Source organism: Orbicella faveolata, unplaced genomic scaffold (genome assembly GCF_042242905.1).
Source record: "Orbicella faveolata isolate gen_17 unplaced genomic scaffold, um_ofav_v1 contig_24, whole genome shotgun sequence".
In the NCBI taxonomy this organism is placed as follows: domain Eukaryota; kingdom Metazoa; phylum Cnidaria; class Anthozoa; order Scleractinia; family Merulinidae; genus Orbicella; species Orbicella faveolata.
Window position 1 is genome coordinate 7906275 of NW_028301552.1, and position 21271 is coordinate 7927545.

A 21271-nucleotide genomic window follows, 5' to 3' on the forward strand; every position below is an offset into this window, starting at 1 on the left:
TTTTGACGCTGGATGTCTCTCCTTGTCTCAGCGTCGTGGCGTCATTTCCCTGTCTTTCAAGAAGGGTGATCGTTTGGACCCTAAAAACTGGCGTCCGATCTCTCTTCTTAACGTGGACTATAAATTAGCTGCTCGTGTCATCGCTGGTCGCCTCTTGAAAGTCATCCATTTGGTTGTCGATAAAGACCAGACTTGCGGGGTCCCTGGCCGGTTTATTGGCGAAAATGTGGCCCTCCTCCGTGATGTTGTCTACTACTCTACCTCCTTTGATGTGCCTGTCGCTATTCTTTCACTTGACCAAGAAAAGGCTTTTGACAGGGTGGACTGGGATTTCATGCGGTCCACCCTATCTACTATGGGTTTTGGCCCCTCCTTCATCTCATGGGTCAACCTTTTCTACAATTGTGTTTTGCAAAAATCCTGAAAACTCGTGAGACATGAAAATAATTTTGCTGTTAAACTTGGTGTTATTTTACGCGGCAGTGAAGTGATTTGAAGTAAGGATATGAAGCCTGTGATTCCCGCCCAGTACCCTGCTTGAAATGAGAAACTATACGGATGTTTATCCTTGCATAAAGTGAGAGTAAACTTTGTAATCGCTTACCTGATACGAGGTTTTTCGAAAGCTCAAAAATGTGTATTGAGTGCTGCAAACTAATTCCCCTTTCTGCTGCGGGTACTTTTTCAGATTCCTTTTTGTGACCGGAGACATCCTGAGGCACAGAACATAATGTACTAGCTCTTCTCCATCCGATTCCAAGGCTTGATCGATGTAACAGGCAAACAGTCATTCCCGAAAAATTTACAGGCTTCACGAAAATCCCGCTTCTTGCTAAGATAAGTTCTATCTCTGTCTCAACACCTGAAAACTGTAAAAAAATGCTTGTGGCTTCGCAACAAAGGCCCTTTCTTGGATTTTGTCAGCTTTTTGGGTGTTAGGTATGCTCAAAGGCCCTGCCTGGGATCTTATTACAGCTTATTGTTTAAGGGCCCCTCCAGGGATTTTGTTGTTTGTCAACCCTTTAATGCTCCAAAGGCCTCGATTTGGGATTTTGTTATTAACCTTGTCCAGCGTAAACGTAGGTTTCTTCTGCTTATCTTTGCAAACTATTTTTCCCGTTATATTTACCGCATTGCAAGAGTCCGTTTTATCTATTTTAACTCTTTTAGTTTTTAGGTTGAATTTAACCTAGTTCTGCAATTATCACGCTCTATAATGTAATTTATGCACAGTATTGTATTCTTTTCGTCTGGTCTATTAATTATCATCCTGTATGACGCAATTTATAGTACAGCATTGTATTTCTCGTTTTGCATTTTCTTCCTGTATTGTATTAATCACGATGTATTAATAGCACAATATTGTATTTTTCATTTCGTTACGTAATCTCCCACACTGTAACCGTATTTAAACTTAGTTTTCGTCCTTTTTCTCTTGTAACTGATGAAGGTCTAAGACCGAAACGTTTTTCTATTAAATTTTTAACTTTTTAACTTTTTTTACCGTCAGAAGTTGTCCGTCCTTGCTTTATCAAACGTTTATATATATATATATATATATATATATATATATATATATATATATATATATATATATATATATATATATATAGATATAGCTCGCTGGCATACAAAGCTCTGCTTTCATGTCCAGTTTGAGCACTCTACTGGGATGAGTCGTTACTGTTGCAATTGCGCATGCTCACTAGCTCGCTAGTTTGAGCACTCTGGTAATGGCTTAGATACTACCACATGTGTAGTATTTGGGGCGGCTTTTTAAGCTTAGCCTCCATCCCAGTTTTCAGCACTGCACTGATGAGGCCCAGAAGGCCGAAACAGTACTGTCTGCAGTTAGTTAGTTATATATATATATATATATATATATATATATATATATTGAAAATAGAAAAAAACTACACTTTCATCCCGACAAGCCTGTTTTGTGATCGCTCACTCTTCAGGGGATTTTAATGATAAGAATATTCAAAACCATCGGTTAAATACTATAAAAGTTACATAATTACTGCTGCAGAAAATTTAAATGCTTAAATGTTTAGTTGTTACGTAGTAACGCTTTGTTTCTGTGGCGGCAAGACGATACAAGTTCGTTACGTTTGTTAAGTGATGATAGGTCAGGTCGACAGATGATTAAAAATTTCTCTTTGAGACAGAGATTGCATCTTTTACTTGAGCTGTTGTAGGATGAGCTAGATGAAATGATACGCCATGAAATAGAGTGGTCAATGTTGCTGTCTTTAAGAGTCCAGACGTGTTTGCTGAGTTCGGTAGAGTTCCTGTGTTTTGCGTGACGGAATGATGCAGTGTGGTTTCTGTATCTTGTCTTGAAGTCGTTTTCTGTTAGCCCGATGTATGTTTCTGAGGTGTTATTGTCGTTGCGTGTGACGGTGGCTTGGTAGATGACTGATGATTGAAGGCATTCTCCGTTAAGTGGGCATGTGATCTTTTGTCGGCAGTTGCACGATTTCTTGTCAACAGGGTTTTCGGCGGTTTCATCAGCGTGCTTGGATGAATTCAAAATACACTTGTTGTGGTTGTCGATAATTTGCTTAGTGTTATTCATGCAACTGTAGCTAATCTTGATGGTATATTAATTTAAAACCTTTGGCTATATTCTGGGATGTGATTGGCTATCCGGGCAGGGCACGCTTTTCCAATTCTTGTGCCATGTATGGTCTTGCCCAGTCGTTGACGGGCGGCAATGGCGGCATTTTGAGGATGCGCATGCAAGTTATCCTGGACACGCCCTTCTCCCGCGTGGGTTGAACCCCTGAAAAGGGCGGAGACGGGAGAATTCAGAGAATGCGTTAAGGTTTTCCACTTTCTTTATCTATATTGGATGGAAATTTTTCATAAACACTGAAGAAACTCACCAAACTTAGACCACATAGACCTTCTGTGATGTTTTCCACACCTCCTGTGGCACCCACGTCCTGCGATTCTAACTGATTTTTTGTTTTTGCCAGGGACTGTCGACATCGTACACAAATTCCTTTAATATTTGGAGAGAAAGGATTAATTTACTCTTTTCTACTTTACACATCTCCTTTGAACAAATAGCTCTGAACGTGGCAAAAGAACAAACCCAGCCCAGGAAAAAAGCCCCACAAATCTCAAATTGATTATGCAATCTGTATTTTACCTTGTCACAAGTCAGTCTTTTACGTTCCTTTCCTTTTTTCCGAGCATTGTTGGAAGGAATTCTAAAATCTGTAAAATATTTCAATTCGAGTGTTCCCTTTTTGAATAAGTCTTGAAGAAGGTGAAAATACTGAGTAAATGCCAGTGTTTGAACAAGATTCCGACGTAAAAGTATTTGCAAAAATCCTGAAAACTCGTGAGACATGAAAATAATTTTGCTGTTAAACTTGGTGTTATTTTACGCGGCAGTGAAGTGATTTGAAGTAAGGATATGAAGCCTGTGATTCCCGCCCAGTACCCTGCTTGAAATGAGAAACTATACGGATGTTTATCCTTGCATAAAGTGAGAGTAAACTTTGTAATCGCTTACCTGATACGAGGTTTTTCGAAAGCTCAAAAATGTGTATTGAGTGCTGCAAACTAATTCCCCTTTCTGCTGCGGGTACTTTTTCAGATTCCTTTTTGTGACCGGAGACATCCTGAGGCACAGAACATAATGTACTAGCTCTTCTCCATCCGATTCCAAGGCTTGATCGATGTAACAGGCAAACAGTCATTCCCGAAAAATTTACAGGCTTCACGAAAATCCCGCTTCTTGCTAAGATAAGTTCTATCTCTGTCTCAACACCTGAAAACTGTAAAAAAACGCTTGTGGCTTCTGATATCCTTGCTGCACGATGACAGCGATACTGTCTGAGTGGACGGATGCCTTGCGCGTTCCTCTGCACCACAAACGCCACCAACAATATCAAGGAAAGAACAAGACATTTTTTTTGGGCTGGAGTTTAAGCAACCGTTATCTTTATTCCTTTCACCGACGATCATTACGCTTTTGCTTTTGGTTACTTTCGTTAACTGGTTACATTTGTTTCCCGTGGGAAAATTAAATCGTTATTTTCGTTCCATAAAGTTTTCACTGTACGTTTTAAATTTGTGACATTTTGTAAAGTCTGTTTCTTTGTTGTATCTTTTTTGTTCATGACGGCAATATATTTGTTTAGATTTTATTCGTGTTGCAGAATGTATTGTTAGTTGATCTGGTTACGTGACAGATTATCACATGTCACGCAGTCGACACGCAGACAGGAACCTGTGCAAATCGCTAGCGGTGCCTGCCGTGTTGTACGGGATCTTTTGTGTGTGGGACGTCAAAAGAGCCAAAATTAGGATCAAAGTAGACTAAACGAAACTGGGTTGCGACACGCTACAGAAAATGACGACGACAAGTAACTTTTAAAGTTTACTCACCACCGGCTCAGTGGCTTCAATGAGTGCGCCGGTCGGCCCCCTTTACATCAACTTGCAGAGGACAGTATTTCGAAAGTATCTTCTAAGCGGCATGATAAGGGCCTATAAAAGATTTCTAAGGTAAGGAACTATTGATATCAAAGCATAACAAGCTAAGTGCGGCTGCGACTCAAACAATGGTTTGCTTGTGTCACTGCAATGTTGATTTTGTTCATTTCAATATGGTGCCATTTACAATTTTATCAAAGTTTGGATGGTTGGTATATTGAAACAGTAGAAGATACCAGAAAAATGAAACGATAAATTTGAAGACCTACCTTAAAAGCCCTCGTGATAGTATTGCTGGAAATTTTGAGACACTACCACATGCATTTTTGCTACAATATATTAGGCCGGGTTTGACGTGAACTAAAAATGGCGAAGACGTCCTCTTGTAATTAACCCGTGGTTTTATCAGGAAGGACACAATACAAAAAATATCAGTATATCTTGGTAAAGGAAGGCCAACTGTATATATTTATAGCTAGACAATTCCTGCTGTCGCATTTTAGTTCATCTAAGGTCGGCCTGAAAACTACATAATTTCGAGCTCGCACGCACTCATTTTCGATCATGCAATTCATAACGGTTTATTCCTGTCAAAATGAATATTTACACAAACTAGGCTCATTTCACTTTAGCTAGTACCTACAGCTACCTGTAGACAAAAGCTGGGACGAAACGAATTTTTGACCATGTCCGCGATTTTTTTATTTTTCTTTGATTTTTAGAGACATCCACTCTTAAGTTCTTGTCGGCCACCGTGTTAACCAAAAAAAAAAAAACAAACACTGGCACTAAACACTCTTTTTCAGATCAATGTCGTCACTTGGACTTTCGACCCGAACAAGTATTCCACGGCAAACGTCTCGCGAATCACGTGATACAGGTTCATGATCCCTTAATGACGGATTTCTGTGATGGGCTTTGTTACATGGAACAAAACTGTGCAAGTTACAATTTGATGAAGAGAAGTAAACCTGAGGGACACAGATGTGAATTGAATAATGCTACTCATGAAGGGAATGAAAACGACTCGGAGGAAAACCCAGATTATATGTACCGTGGAGCAAAGGTAACAATGATTGCTCAAAATGAAAAAGGAGTGGTACTGTACGTCTAACAATGCCTTTTACTTCCTCTAAGCCGAGGTCAGTGAATCTTCTTTCGACAAAAAGGTAGTCGAGATATTGCTCAAAAGCAACTAGTTTTTCCTACGCTGTTAGCCCAGGAAGTCAGTGACAATTTTCATTAATAAACCATAAATGTGGCATTTTCCTTTTTTTGTTTTCTTTTTCGTATTAATAGAACCCTTGCGTTAGCAACCCCTGCAAGAGCAAAGCAACCTGTCAAACCGGTTTTACGAACAAAGGATACCGCTGCTTGTGTACTGTTGGGTTCCAGGATCCGGACTGTCAATATGGTAAGAGCACGTCGTTCAGTAAAAAGAAATATTATTTCGGCATATCCGGCTGCCACTTGAACGCCGAGCCCTACTTAAGTATTGGTGCCAAATAACGAAGCTTAAGAGACGTAACAGACATAATCAGTGGCGGATCTAGGGGAGAGCCCGCCGCTCCTTATTTTAGGCAAAAAAAAAAAGAGAAAAAAATCACAGAAAGAAGAAAAGCCGTCAGGGCAAGCAAAACATCTCCCCCTCCACTTGGCCCAAGGTCTGGCTCCGCTACTGATAATAGATAAAGACAAAGACGCCAGAATAGGATATGGATTGGGGGTGGTCATACATGACGGGACGCACGGGGCTTGTACTGTAAGTACCGCAAAGAAATGGTAGGCAATTTTCCTAGCATTCCTTACATACTGTCACTAGGGTTCTTCGTCTTGCGGCCAGGGAAGGCATCATAATCTGTTTCAGTGACATGTTGATGATATTGAATAAAAAATTAACCAGAATAGGCCGATAGAATATGAGACTACCTTTAGAATGAAGTGACGATATTAATGGTGCTTTAATAGTAAATAGTGCGTTCGAGCCATTCCCGATGCTTTCAAATGACGGCGGACTCCACCGACGCCAATAATCTGGAACAAAACAAGGTCATTATATATCGGATCACGTCTAAACACACGTGAAGAAAGACTTGGGTAGGAAAAAACACGTGAGCGGACAAAACCGGGGAATGCCGATAAATCACTTAATCCCGCAATGATGAACGAATTACACAACATGAACCTTCCTCTGCTTCTCCCCCTGAACCAAGTTCAGATCTATGAACTGAACTTAAAGACACCAAAGTGCCTTCGAATGGATGTTGCGCGCGGCAAGCAGACGTAAGTGTCTTGTTTATCCATTCAAAGCCATCACAATAAACTCTGAACTTGCATCGAGATGCTTGTAGAGGAGGGCGTAAAGGAGCGTTTGATCAATCAATCTAAAACAGGTATTGAGGAATAAAAACCCAGATGATCTGGAATACTTGTCTGAGTATGTCGTTGGCAGTGGGAGCCACGTGCAGTATTATCATGCTCGGCAATTAAAGTTATTGTGTAGAAAACATCGCACAGTTACACAGCCGAGGGCAAAAAAAGAAAAGCGCGAGGAGAAAATTGGTACATGGAGCTAAGATAGATTGTCAGTCCTTAGGTGATCATGCAAGGCTACCAATGGCTTGACCAATCGCCTGGCCAATGGCTCGCACACGCAACGAATCGTAAAAGTCCGGAAGTAACGACCTCTGAAAGAAGTGAGCCCACCGCCCATCCCCTGAAAATAGAGGAACTAAGGTTCAAAAGTATAATTATTTTTCCAATCAATCGCCTGAATAACGTACGATAAACTGATGACGATTCAACTAGGGAAGGTATAGCTTATTCCAGGAGGAGTCATGATGCGCCCTGGTAAAACAAAATTTTCATCAAGTAACAAGAAGGTACTGACACGACCTTTTCTTCAAAAATTGAAATTCCTTAAACTGACAACTTTGCATCATTTTTAACAGGAACGCATAAAAAGAACGTTTAATCACTTTGAAATTAAAAACTCGACCAGAGCGGTTAAATCTTTATAAAGCAGACTAACGTAGCAGTACGTGATAAACAGTAAAAATAGTTTAAGGTGTCTAACATCACGGTGTACATATAAAGTGGCCACCCACCCGCCCACAGGACTGTAGTCATAGAATTAAAAAAAAAAAAAACCAGGAAGAGATACTTACAGTAGAAGTCATTTGCGTCCCCTCATGACATGAGAGATTCTCGCTCATACCTAGCTTTTGAAAGATGCTACTTTTAGCCTTCCCCCAAATCTACAAACGTGTATTTCACTTGTGGAAGTCTTTCGATTTGGACAGTGGTTGAGCGAGAGATTCTCGCCTATATCAACTTTCTCTTCTCTCTTGAGTTCTCGCGCGTTTAGAGATGCGCTACACTCGCGTTTATGTTGCGGGGATCCCAACCAATGTTTACCCAACTCTTCAAAGAGGCTACTTTTAGCCCTCGCCCAAATCTACAAACGTGTATTTCACTTGTGATAGTCTATCGATTTGGACAGTACTCGGGTGAGAGATTCTCGCCCATATCAACTTTGTTTTCTCTAGTAAGTTCTCGCGCGTTTAGAGATGCGCCACACTCGCGTGTTAGGCGCGGGGATCTTAACCAATGCTTACCTAACCTTTTAAAGATGCTACTTTTAACTCTTATTCTAATCTACACACGTGTATTTCACTTGTGGAAGTCTATCGATTTGGACAGTGCTTGATTGAAAGATTTTCGCCCCTATCAACTTTCTTTCCTCGTTTAGAGATACGCCACACTCCCGTTTTAGGTGCGGGTATATTAACCAATGCTTACTTAACTTTTTAAAGATGCGACTTTTAGCTCTCCCCCAAATCTACACAGGTGTATTTCACTTCTGAAAGTCTGTCTCTTTGGACAATGCTTGGGTTAAAGATTCTCGCCCATTTATATCTTTTTTCCACTTGCGTGTTTTCGCGCGTTTAGCGATGCGGCACACCGGCGTTTTTTGTGTGAGGATCCCAAACTATGCTTACAATGCTCTTTAAGAATGCTTGTTTTGGCTCTCCTCCAAATCTACACAAGTGAATTTCACTTGTGTAAGTCTATCGTTTTGGACCTTGCTTGGGTTAGATATTCTTTTCGATGTCAATTTTCCTTTCCCCCGCGTGTTCTCGCACGTTAAGCGAGGCGGCACACTCGCATTATAGATGTGGGGATCCCAAACTTTGCTTACCTCGCTTTTTAAAAATGCTAGTTTTAACCCTCTTACAAATCTCCAACGTTGATTTCACTTGTGGAAGTCTATCAATTTGAACAGTGCTTAAATGGATAATTTTAACGATGTCCATTTACTTTTCCCTTGTCTTTTCTCGCGTGTTTAGCTATGCGGCACACTCGAACTTTTGTCGGGATCTTAAACTATGCTCACTGGGCTTTTTAAAGATATTAGTTTTTGCCCTCTCTTAAATTTACACGTATATTTTTTATTGGTGGTAGTCTTTCGATTTGGACAGTGCTTAGGTAAAAGATTCTCGCCCATATCAAATTTCTTTTTCTAAGAAGTTCTCGCGCGTTTAGAGATGCGCCATACTCGCGTTTTTTAATGTGGGGATACTAAAGTATGCTTACCGGGCTTTTGAAAAATGCTAGATTCGGCCGTCCCCCAAATCTACACACGTGTATTTCACTTGTGGAAGTCTGTCGCTTTTGGGTAATGCTTGGGATGAAAATTCTCGCCCACTTATATTTCTTTCTCTTGCGTGTTTTCGCGCGTTTAAAGATGCTCCACAATTGCGTTTTTGGTGAGGGGATACTAAAGTATGCTTACAGGGCTCTTTAAAAATGCTAGATTTGGCCGTCCCCAAAATCTACACACGTGTATCTCACTTGTGGAAGTCTGTCACTTTGGACAATGCTTGGGATGTTGATTCTCGCCCACTTACATTTTTTTCTTTCGCGTGTTTTCGCGCGTTTAGAGATGCGCCACATTCGCGATTTTGGTGTCGTGATCTCGAACTATGCTTACTGGACTGTTTAAAGATGCTAGATTTGGCCCTTTCTCAAATCTACACACGTGTATTTCACTTGTGGAAGTCTAATGCTTTGGACAATACCTGGGTTAAAGATTCTCGCCGATTTATATCTTTTTTTCAGCCGCGTGTTGTCACGCGTTTAGCGATGCGGCACACTCGCGGTTTTGGTGTGGGGAACCCAAACTATGCTTACGAGGCTCTTTAAAAATGCTAGTTTTGGCCCTCCATCAAATCTACACAACCGTATTTCACTTGTGTAAGTCTATCGATTTGCACAGTGCGTAGGTTGGAGATTTTCCTCTATATCAATTTTCTTCTCTCTGGTAAGTTCTCGCGCGGTTAGAGATGCGCCACACTCGCGTTTTATGTGCGGGAATCCCAACCAGTGCTTACCTAGCTTTTTAAAGATGCTACTTTTTCCCTCCTCCAAATCCACGCACGTGTATTTCACTTGTGGAAGTTTTTGGACTTGGGTGTGCTTGGGTTGGAGATTCTCGCCAATATCAACTTTGTTTTCTCTCGTTTAGAGAGGCGCCACACTCGCGTTTTAGGTGCGGGAATTCTAACCAATGTTTCCCTAACTTTTTAAAGATGCTGCTTTTAGCCCTCCTTCAAATCTACACAAGTGCATCTTGCTTTCTTCTCTGTTAAGTTCTCGCGCGTTTAGAGATGCACCATACTCGCGGTTTTGATGTCGGAATCTCAAATTATGCTTACTAGACTTTTTGAAGATGCTAGATTTCGCCCTTACTCAAATCTACACTTGTGTTTTTCGTGTAGTTTGTAGGCTGTCGCTTTGGACAATGCTTGGGTTGGAGATTCTCGCCCATTTATATATTTTTTTCTTTCGCGTGTTTTCGTGCGTTTAGAGATGCGCCACACTCGCGATTTCGGTGTCAGCATTTCAAACTATACTGGACTTTTTGAACATGCTAGATTTTGCCCTTTCTCAAATGTACACAAGTGTTTTTTATTTGTGGAAGTCTGTAGATTTGGACAGTGTTTGGGTGAGAGATTCTCGCCTATGTTAACTTTCTTTTCTCTCGTAAGTTCTTGCGCGTTTAGAGGTGCGTCTTACTCGCGTTTTAGGTGTTGGGATCCTAATCAATGCTTACCTAACTTTTTAAAGATGCTACTTTTAGCCCTCCTCCCAAATCTACACACGTGTATTTCACTTGTGGAAGTCTATCGATTTGGACAGTGCTTGGGTGAGAGATTCTCGCCCTTATCAACTTTCTTTTTTCTTGTTAGTTTTTGCACGTTTAGAGACTCTCACAATCGCGTTTTTAGGTGCGGGAATCCCAAACAAAACTTACCTAACTTTTTAAAGATGCGACTTTTAGCCCTTCTCCAAATCTACACAAGTGTATTTCACTTGTGGAAGTCTGTCGATTTAGACAGTGCTTGGGTGAGAGATTCTTGCACTTTTCAACTTTCTATTCTCTAGTAAGTTCTTGCGCGTTTAGAGGTGCGCCACATTCGCTGTTTTGGTTTCAGGATCTCAAACTATGCTTACTGGACTTTATAAAGATGCTAGATTTGGCCCTTTCTCAAATCTACACAGGTGTATTTCACTTGTGTTAGTCTGTCGCTTTGGACAATGCTTGAATTGGAGATTCTCGCCCATTTACTTTTTTTTTTCTCTGGCGTGTTTTCGCGCGTCTAGCAAGGCAGCAAACTCGCGTTTTTGGTTTGGGGATCCCAAACTATGCTTAAGGGGTTCTTCAAAAAATGCCAGTATTGGCCCTCCCCCAAATCTACCCAAACGTATTTCACTTGTAAAAGTCTATCGATTTTGGACAGTGCTTAGGTTGTAGATTCTCGCCCAAATCAACTTTCTTATCCCTCGTAAGTTATCGCGCGTTTAGAAATGCGCCACACTCGCGTTTTAGGTACGGGGATCCCAATCAATGCTTACCTAACTACTTTTAGCCCTCTCCCAAATCTACACACGTGTATTTCACTTGTGAAAGTCCATCGATTTGGACAGTGCTTAGGTGAGAGATTCTCGCCCCTATCAACTTTCTCATCTCTCGTAAGTTCTCGCGCGTTTATAGATGCGCCACACTCGCGTTTTAGGTGCGGGAATCCCAACCAATGCTTACGTAACTTTTTAAAGATGCTAATTTTAGCCCTCCCCCAAATCTTCACACGTGTATTTCCCTTGTGGAAGTCTATCTATTTGGATATTGTTTGGGGGAGAGATTTTCGCCCATATCAACTTTCTTTTCTCTCGTGAAGTCTCGCGAGTTTAGATATGCGCCACACTCCCAGGTTTGGTTTTGGAATTTTAAACTATGCTTACTGGACTTTCAAAATCTGCTAGATTTGGCCCTTTCTCAGATCTACACACATGTATTTAATTGGGGTAGTCTGTCGCTTTGGACCATGCTTGGGTTGGGGATTGTCTCCCATTTATATTTTTTCTCTCTCGCGTGTTTTCGCGCGTCTAGCAATGCAGCAAACTCGCGTTTTTGGTTCGGGTCTCTTTAAAAATGTTAGTTTTGGCGCTCTCCCAAATCTATACAAACGTACTTTTTGGTGTCGGGATCTTAAACTATGTTTACTGGACTTTTCAAAGATGCTAGATTTGGCCCCTTCTTGAATGTACACACCTGTATTCAACTTGTGGAAGTCTTTCGCTTTGGACAATGCTTGGGTTAAAGATTTTTCCCCATTTATATCTTTTTTTCACTCACGTATTTTCGCTCGTATAGCAATGAGGAAACTCGCGTTTTTGGACTGGGGATCCCAAACTATCCTTACGGGGCTCTTTAAAAATGCTAGTTTTGGCCCTCCCCCAAATCTACACAAACGTATTTGACATGTGGAAGTCTATCGATTTGGACAGTGCTTAGGTTGGAGATTCTCGCCCAAATTAACGTTCTTATGTCTCGTTCAGAGATGCGCCACACTCGCACTTGCCAACACTCGGGGATGCCAACCAATGCTTACCTAACTTTTTAAAGATGCTACTTTTAGCCTTCCCCCAAATCTACAAACGTGTATTTCACTTGTGGCAGTCTATTGAATTGGAGAGTTCTCAAAGTCGCCGACACCGGGCTACGCGCAGCGTCATTTTGCAGATCTAAACGCGCGAGAGCTTACGAGGGAAAAGAAAGTTGATTTGGGCGAGAATCTCCAACCCAAACACCGTGCAAATCGATAGACTTTCACAAGTGAAATACAAGGGTGTAGATTTGAGAAAGGGCCAAATCTAACATCTTCAAAAAGGCCAGTAAGCATAGTCTGAGATGCTGGCACCGAAATTACGAGTGTGGCGCATCTCTAAACGCGCGAAAACACGCGAGAGAAAAAAAATATAATGGGCGAGAATCTCCAACCCAAGCATTGTCCAAAGTGACAGACTGCCACAGGTGAAATACACGTGTGCAGATTTAAGAGAGGGCTAAATCTAACATCTTTAAAAAGTCCAGTAAACATGGTTTGAGATCCCGACACCAAAGCCGCGAGTGTCCAATGTGGCGTATCTCTAAACGCGCAAGAACTTACTAGAGAAAAGAAAGTTGATATGGTGTGTGTGTTTTTTTTCTTTTTTCTTTTTTTAAATTCTATGAGAACAGGGCCGTAGTCCTCTAAGGCTGTGGGTGTAATTCGTAAGAACACTGAGTTCTTATAAATCGTTTAGAAATTTTTCGTTCCAGTTCAAATTAATGTTGCTGGCACATGGGTGGGCTTTTTTGTATGTAGACCGTGATGTAAGATACCTTAAACTGTTTTTACTGTTCATGATGTACTGCTACGTTAGTCTGCTTTATAAAGATTTAACTGCTCTGGTCGAGTTTTTAATTTCAAAGTGATTAAACGTTCTTTTTATGCGTTCCTGCTAAAAATGATGCAAAGTTGTCAATTTTAGTAATTTCAATTTGAAGAAAAGGTCCTGTTAGTACCTTCTTGTTACTTGATGAAAATTTTTGCGGGTTTTTTTTTTTTTTTTTTTTTTTAACCAGGGTGCTTAATGACGCCTCCTGGAATAAGCTGTACCTTCCCTAGTTGAATCGTCATCAGTTTATCGTACGTTATTCAGGCTTTTGATTGGAAAAATAATTATACTTTTGAACCTTAGTTCCTCTATTTTCAGGAGATGGGGGGTGGGTTCACCTCTTTCAGAGGTCGTTACTTACGGACTTTTACGATTCGTTGCGTGTGCGAGCCATTGGCCAAGCCATTGGCCAAGCCATTGATAGCCGTGCATGGTCACCTAAAGCACTGACAATCTATCTTAACTCCATGTACTAAGTTTCTCCTCGCGCTTTTCTTTTTTTGCCCTCGGCTGTGTAATTGTGCGATGATATTTTCTACACAATAACTTCAATTGCCGAGCATGATAATACTGCACGTGACTCCCACTGCCGACGACATACTCAGACAAGTATTCCAGATCATCTGGGTTTTTATTCCTTTAGATCTGTTTTACATTGATTAATCAAACGCTCCTTTACGTCCGGACAAGCATCTCGATGCAAGCTCAGAGTTTATTGTGATGGCTTTTATTGGGTAAACAAGACGTTAGGGAGTTTAAGAAGCTACGACGGCGACGCCGAGGAAAACGTCTATTAAAAAATGAATTTATATTTTACCTACGAATCTCGCGATACTCTTAAGTCATTTACTTTGTTTATGACTGTCAAAACTATCTCGAAACTGAATCTGGGACTCAGAGATAAATTTGAAATAGAAATTTAAAAAATTAGCCGTTGTGGTTCACGTTGTTCAGACAACGCGTAATTTGGCCATTTCACGTTCTTAGGGAACTTAAGCACGGGTCGTTTTAGAGGCAACGGCAACTTTAGCGACCGAAAGAGCCTGGGAAGAGAACAACGTCGTTCCCGCCAAAATATAAACGTTAAGCAGCTAGACGAGTTTTGCAGCAGCGACGTCGGTAGCAAACTCTGTTGGCTTTTAAAATAAGCTGTTTGAGAGAATGTCATCTTTCAGTGAAATGAGAAACCTGCTTTTTTTTGTACGACAGTAAAAGCATCTGTGACGAATAATTTTTGACCTTGTACGAAAGTTACAGTTCCAAGAATCCAGAATTCCCTTACAGCTCTTACCCAAAGTTTGGTTACGACCAGATGGATGAATCAGAGTGTTTAGCGGAGTTCAGAGTGCGAAAGCAGGACATAACATTATTGACAAATGTTCTTAAATTACCAGACACTTTCCGATGTCCGCAAAGAAAAACTTGTGACCGAACTGAAGGGCTTTGTATGCTTCTGAAGCGCTTCTCGTATCCATGTCGCTATTCAGACATAATTCATCGTTTTGCAAGACCAGTTCCTGAAATAAGCATGATTACCAATACAGTGATGGATCATATTTTTTTGAGCCATGGTCATCGAATTTCACAATGGAATTTTGATATTCTGAGTCCGCCAATGCTACAGGAGTATGCAGATGTTATCCATGCTAAAGGTGCACCTCTCAGCAATTGCTTTGGGTTTATAGATGGGACAGTCAGACCAATTTCTTGTCCAGGCCAACACCAAAGTATGGTGTACAACGGACATAAACGGGTACATTCACTCAAGTTTCAGTCTGTCGCTCGACCAAATGGACTTATTGGAAATATGTATAGGCCTGTTGGTAAGTTATGTTCACTAGGATGCCATGAAAATAAGCTGCCACTTAGGGTTTCATTAATTTATTAATCTTATTTATCTGTTTTGGTATGCAGAGGGGAAAAAACATGATGCAAGCATGTTGGTAGATTCCAATCTTCTCCAGGAATTGGAAAGGAATGCATTTTCCCCAACAGGCCAGCCCATGAGTGTTTATGGTGATCCTGCCTATCCCCTGCGAACACACCTACAGGCACCATTTCGCCATGGTGTCCTAACACCGATGATGGAACAATACAATTTTGACATGAGTTCTATTAGAGTAACTGTGGAGTGGCTCTTTGGGGACATCATCAACAACTTCAAGTTTTTGGGTTTTAAGAAAAACCTAAAAATTGGGATGAGTAGTGTGGGAAAAATGTATCTTGTATGTGCACTTCTTAATAATGCTATTACCTGCTTATATGGCAACAAAACCTCAGAGTTTTTTGGTCTAGACCCTCCTTCATTGCAGTATTATTTTAGATAAATTCTCTCAAATAAACAGAGCAGAAATGGAGGCCATTTTTGCTGCGGAGCGACCTTAGGGAGCGAGCAACATAATCAGGATTTAAGGGAAATATATAAGGGGCGACGAATTCTCGAATTCATCACTTTTACCACAATGCATTGCATTTAACCACACTTTTTACCACAATGCATTGCATTTAACCAGAGTGCACTGCGCCACTTTTAACCAGAGTTCTCTGCGTCATTGCGCCAGGAAAGCACGAGGATGTCATCCCGTCGTACCGTCGTCTTTTCGCATGAATTCAGTGAGAAAGGTTAGTGGTAATGTTTTGCCTTGATTTACTTGTACTACGAGGTGAAGAAGCTCGTGCTTGACTTTTCCAACTCCCGCTTTCGTTTTTAATGCAGTATGTGAAAGTCTTACAAATCTGGACGCTTTCGATTTTCGCGATCTGTATCGTTTCATGTCCAAACATAAGTTTAGTTCACCATGTGCTTATCTTGTCGCGATCTCTTGATACGTACGCATCACAAGTTGATGCATACAAGGACAGATGTTAAGTTACATTTTCGTTGTTGTTTTTTTCTTGCAGACAAGTTGGAAGTATTTATTTGATGCAAGGTGAGTTTGCAGAGTCAATTTTCTTTTTAATTCCAAGATCAGGCGCTTTCCCCAATTTTGTTTATGTCGACAACTTTTGAAAAAGAAGAGAGGGAAATGGACAACGTCTGATTATAGCTTATTATTATGCATACCAGGACAAAATTGTAACTTAGATTTCCGCTTTTCTCTTTCAAAGAATTACAGATCTTTCGATTTTCTATCCAAGCATAATATAAGTTCAGAGCTCACCATGTGCTTATCTTATCACACCTCGATCTCCATCTGTTCGGGATCATGCACGAAGTTGATGCATACCAGAAAAGATTCCTTCATGGCAGTGAATGTACACTCAGTTTTGTAACACCAGTTGCTTCCTTTTCTTGCAGAACTTTTTTTGCTGCAGATTGCATACACTAAAAGTCATAGACAGTGACAAGAAAATAATAAAATGCTCCGAGTGTGGCCTAACACAACTGAAGACCAAATGTCGTAATAAAGTTATGGCAAGTACTCTGACAATCACTGCCAAAGACACAATGTCCTTAAATATATTTGACGATATTATTAAACAACTGTATGCCATCAAAAGAGAACAGGATGCAGACTTCAAGAAAGAATTTCCAGACCTCAATGATGATGACATTACTGAGCTCATTCTTACTGTTCAAGCAACGGTTGTATTCAAAGACAAAAGTGCCAAAGAAGTAATCACATCAGTGTAAAATCATGAACAATACTCTTTGTAGAGACTGACAGTGACTTTCCAACATGTAAATAGATCATTCAATGTCGTTCTCGTTTAGTTCAAAAGTTCTGTTACCTATATTTTCGTCATTGGCAGTATATTTTCCCTAAAATTTTACTCTTATTTTCAGAATTGTTGTAACTATTTCAATTAAAACATGTTACATTTGTCACTAGTAGCACCTGGGAACTGCTGATTAATAATTATTGGTTTTATTGACGAGTAGGCATTATTACTTTTGTAAATGATAGGAGGAAACTCCACACAAAAACCCATTGCCATTGAGTTTTACTTAAAAGTTGTATTAGATTAATTTCTTGGAAAATCTTTTTGACCAATTTTTCACACTAATTGTCAAAATATTTGTAACCATTGTTCCATTGTTATTAAAATACGTTGTTGTTCTTGGTACATGTGATACCCAAAGACTGCTTTCTGATATACTATTTATGTTTGTAATTTCAAAAAGAGTGATTTCACTTGACCTGTGAAACAGAGAATAACAACTAGTGCAAAATAGCTACAAGTAAACAAAAGAACACAATGGAATAATAGCACGCAATATTCTACTACCTATTTCACAGGTAAAGTAAGATCATTCTAAAAGACATCAATATTTGGTATAACTTATCTTAAACCAAAGCATGCCACTGCAAAGGATGATTGGCAATGATAATACCCCCACCCCCCTAAAAAAAGGCTATCCCACCCCCCTAAAAACAAGGCTTCATCCGAACACCTATATGAAAATAACACTGCCTAAACAGATCAAATGTTCACACTGAATAACATTTGACAACTTGGACCTACTACGATTATAATTTACCTTCATACTTCCACATATGTAAATTTGTTTTTCCCTAGGGAGTAGGAGTGTGATCTTAGTTTTAGAAACACTACACAATTTGTGACTACTTTCAGAAATAAAGGACCATTAACACGCAAGCAGATGGATCAAAGACTAACTAATGTCGACATCAACAGAATGTGCCGCAGCATTACTATCTTTTAGATACCCTAGTAATTAAACCCAAATTTATTAAGTATTTGAATTCTTCTTGGTGGTTACCAATGTAAGAGTCAAACTTGTAACAACAATAATGAATGAACTTGTTTTTTTCTTCGAATTCACAAAACGCAAGGAAATAATAAGACATCAATTTCAACAAATACCTGTCTTTTTGTTGAAATAAATAAACACTGCCTTAACATGTTCATACTTGGGGAAAATGTCATTGTCTCTTCTCGAGAAGCTTTTGGATAACCGACAGAATAGCTTGATTTGTTTGTTGTTGTTGCTGTAAGACAGTCACCATCACTTGCTGATTCTGCTCTTGCTCTAGTCTTCTTAGATCTAGCTCTTGTTGTCGTAATTCTCGCTCATTCTTGGCTTTCTCTTGCATGAATTCAACTAGTGGTTCGGTACGAGCACTTCTCCTCAAGGTCAAGGTCAACTTTATTTAGGCAGGGTGGCCCAATCAGCACTTGGCTGGTATCAAAAGGGGCCCCTCCTCGCATTCATCGCCATTCTCTGTTGATCTGCGCTTTTTCGTTTCGCTGTATCGATTTAAAGCTTTCTGCCTTACGTCCTCTGCCTTGCTTTTATCTTCTTTTTGCTTTCTTGCCTGAGCATCACCAACTTTGTTTAAGCTCTCTTCTTTCCCGACGAGTTCTTCAAGTAAAACATCTATTTCAGACATGTCGTCCACGGATATTCAACTTGCAGTTTCTTCTTGATGCATCTTGGCCTTATACTTCTTCTGGAGAAGAACCCATCGGTCTCTTACTGCCCTCTTATCTTTGAGATGAAAACTGATTGTCTTCACTTGATTTAACTTTTCTGCGATCGATTCCCAACTTTCTCCCCTCGCAACGCTTCCTTTCTTGAATGAAAACAAATCGCTCGCCAGGATTTCTCGAAGCAAAATAACACCATGATCTTCAGTCCACTCCATAGCTCTAAAAGCAAAATACAACAATTCAGCTTTTTGACCGACGATGGAGAAAAAATGTAAACTTATAAAGATATGCATAAAAATATTTTCTGTTGAAATGTCTTCGAAAGACTCAATAGTTCAGCTTACTTTGGTTTTCCATCGGAGGCCGGCGCCGACATCTCTTGCTCAAAGCTACGAGAAATGAAAATGTCTGTGTTTTTATCTATGTCTGAGTATACAATTTGAACAACAGGAAAGAAAATACTTCTAAAAAGGTAATAAGGGGAAAATAAAATGTTTTGAGACAAGCTAGTGAGGGAAAGATACTCACGTTCTGGAGACAACGCCAAAATGAAGGTTTTCACGTTCGCGCGAAACGAAGACGACTTGACAGACAACTCCAGAACGCCTACCGGAACAAAAAGTCACTTCCGGTTGCCGTCGCCGTCGCAAAATAGCCTGGTGCTTAAGTTCCCTCTTGTTTTGCAGGGGAAGGCAAAGAAATGTACCAAGAATCATAACACACGTGCACAGCCATTGTTTTGCTCATTAAACTTTTTGTTTAGCGACGTTCCCGTTGCTGTTGCCGTCGTGGCTTTCTTAAATTCTCTCGTCTGCACTCGGCTTTGGTATCTTTAAGTTCAGTTCGTAGATCTGAACTTGGTTCAGGGGGAGTGGCAGAAGAAGATTCTTGTTGTGTAATTCGTTCATCATTGTGGGATTACTTGATTTATCGGCTTTCCCCGGTTTTGTGCGCTCACGTTTTTTTCCCGCCCAAGTCTTTCTTCACGTGTGTTTAGACGTGATCCGATATATAATGATTTTGTTTTGTTCCAGATTATTGGTGTCGGTGGAGTCCGCCATCATTTGAAAGCATCGGGAATGACTCGAACGCACTATTTACTTTTAAAACACTATTAATATCGTGACTTCATTTTAAAGCTAGTCTCATATTCCATCGGCCGTTTCTGGTTTATTTTTTATTTAATATCATTGACATGTCACTGAAACAGATTATGACGCCTTCCCTGACCACAAGACGAAGAACCCTAGTGAGAGTATGTAAGGAATGCTAGGAAAATTGCCGACCATTTCTCTGCGGTACTTACAGTAGAAGCCCCGTGCGTCCCGTCATGTTCATTCGTCATTACATTTTCCAGCCATTTTCAACTATCAATAGCTTTATTCGTATCCTCAGCTATCAGTTTATTTTGCAGCTCTTGGGACTCAGCCATCAATTAAAAATGCATCATTGCTTCACTCAACATTCAAGGGTATTCCTCGGAACAACATCTTAAATTAAAATTTTCTCATTACATCATTGCAAACATGACCCGCCTAGATTAGCTCAGCTATCCGCGGGCATGTTATAATTGTAATTTTAATTTGATAACAAATAAAATATATGTATGTATGTATGCTTCTCTGACAGTTACGGTTTTAACCAATTCACATTCATCCGTCAAAACCCACTTAAACCCTCGTATACCTGTCACTAAACTGTTCAATATTGTCCGTGCTTGTACTGAAAATAAGACATGTTTATTGAATGGCTTACCTTAGTTCCATCAAGAGAGCGGTGAAAGTGCCAAAAAGTCACCACCGAAAGTAACTAAATGGGTCTTTGGGTCCTTATCATCTTCCTCGCCCAGCAAAACTTCGCTTTACTATAAAGTGACAAAAACAACAAAAACAACATCAACAACAACAACAACAACAACAACAACGACAACAACAACAATACAACAACGTCTAGCTCTAGCCCAAGAAAGACATATGCTCGATCGAAACATGCTCTTAATCGCCTCTATTATGGCGGAACGCTACTTCCAGAAGATAACCCGAAAGTCATTACGCGTATTGGCTGCAACCAGTAAACTTCCGTTCACTCAACATTCAAGGGTATTCCTCGGAACAACATCTTAAATTAAAATTTTCTCATTGTTAAGCATGTGACCGACAGTTTGATGTAAGCTAGTTTTAAGTATGCCACCTTTTTACAGACATTGACAAGTGTGCGTCGAGAACCCACCGCTGCAGCGCAGACGCTGCCTGCCATAATGTCGAGGGATCATGCAACTGTTCTTGTAAACCTGGAACTTCTGGAACTTCTAGGAAACTGCTAAAATGAGTCTATTCTGAACAAGTTGTAGGAAAGCAATCAGTTATCTTTACTCGTCTTAATGAGGATTTTCGCTCTTACTGCTGGAGCACATGCTTACTGTGCATACAATTGACCCGCTACGTAAGGCATCGAGGCTGCGTTCGCTAAGTAGTAATATAAAATGAACAATAAATACTGTCTTGGTCACCGTTTCTCTAACTGTGGGGATTTATCGATCTTGGACGTCATTGACCTCTATTTTGCTTTCATAGATCACTTTCTGTTTCCTTTCTTACGTTTTGAAAAAAAGAAAAAACCAAAAGAAATAAAAAAA

At 40.2% G+C, this 21271-nt stretch overlaps 2 protein-coding genes and 1 pseudogene across 8 annotated transcripts in view; 2 read left to right on the forward strand and 1 right to left on the reverse strand.

Annotated features, from left to right (window-relative positions):
- The first annotated feature begins 5184 nt into the window (after window positions 1-5184).
- The window catches only part of LOC110057686 (uncharacterized), a 61372-nt gene continuing 45285 nt past the window's right edge, over window positions 5185-21271 (forward strand). For 4 of the 6 annotated variants that reach the window (XM_089292949.1, XM_089292950.1, XM_089292952.1 and 1 more), the window contains exons 1-2: window positions 5185-5521; window positions 5755-5869. In XM_089292949.1, the coding sequence (XP_089149075.1) occupies window positions 5351-5521; window positions 5755-5869 (286 nt within the window). In that variant the 5' untranslated portion in view covers window positions 5185-5350. Of the gene's footprint in view, window positions 5522-5754; window positions 5870-20836; window positions 20951-21271 lie in introns of all 6 variants that reach the window. The other 2 variants (XM_089292948.1, XM_089292947.1) reach the window with 2 other exon arrangements.
- LOC149110218 (uncharacterized) lies at window positions 14537-15598 on the forward strand. The gene is made up of 2 exons (XM_089292955.1): window positions 14537-15062; window positions 15154-15598. Exons 1-2 carry the CDS (start codon window positions 14552-14554, stop codon window positions 15564-15566), a joined length of 924 nt encoding a protein of 307 aa, XP_089149081.1. The 5' UTR covers window positions 14537-14551; the 3' UTR covers window positions 15567-15598.
- On the reverse strand, window positions 18075-19283 carry LOC149110219 (uncharacterized; annotated as a pseudogene). The gene is made up of 2 exons (XR_016208202.1): window positions 19165-19283; window positions 18075-19025 (listed from the first exon to the last, which is right to left on the reverse strand). The product of XR_016208202.1 is annotated as an uncharacterized LOC149110219 (transcript).

Excerpts from the sequence above, each read along its gene's own strand:
- LOC149110218 (XM_089292955.1), top strand. The coding sequence starts at position 14,552 with ATGGATGAATCAGAGTGTTTAGCGGAGTTCAGAGTGCGAAAGCAGGAC. Across the intron at positions 15,063-15,153 it reads AAATATGTATAGGCCTGTTG|AGGGGAAAAAACATGATGCA; the intron begins GTAAGTTATGTT and ends TTTGGTATGCAG.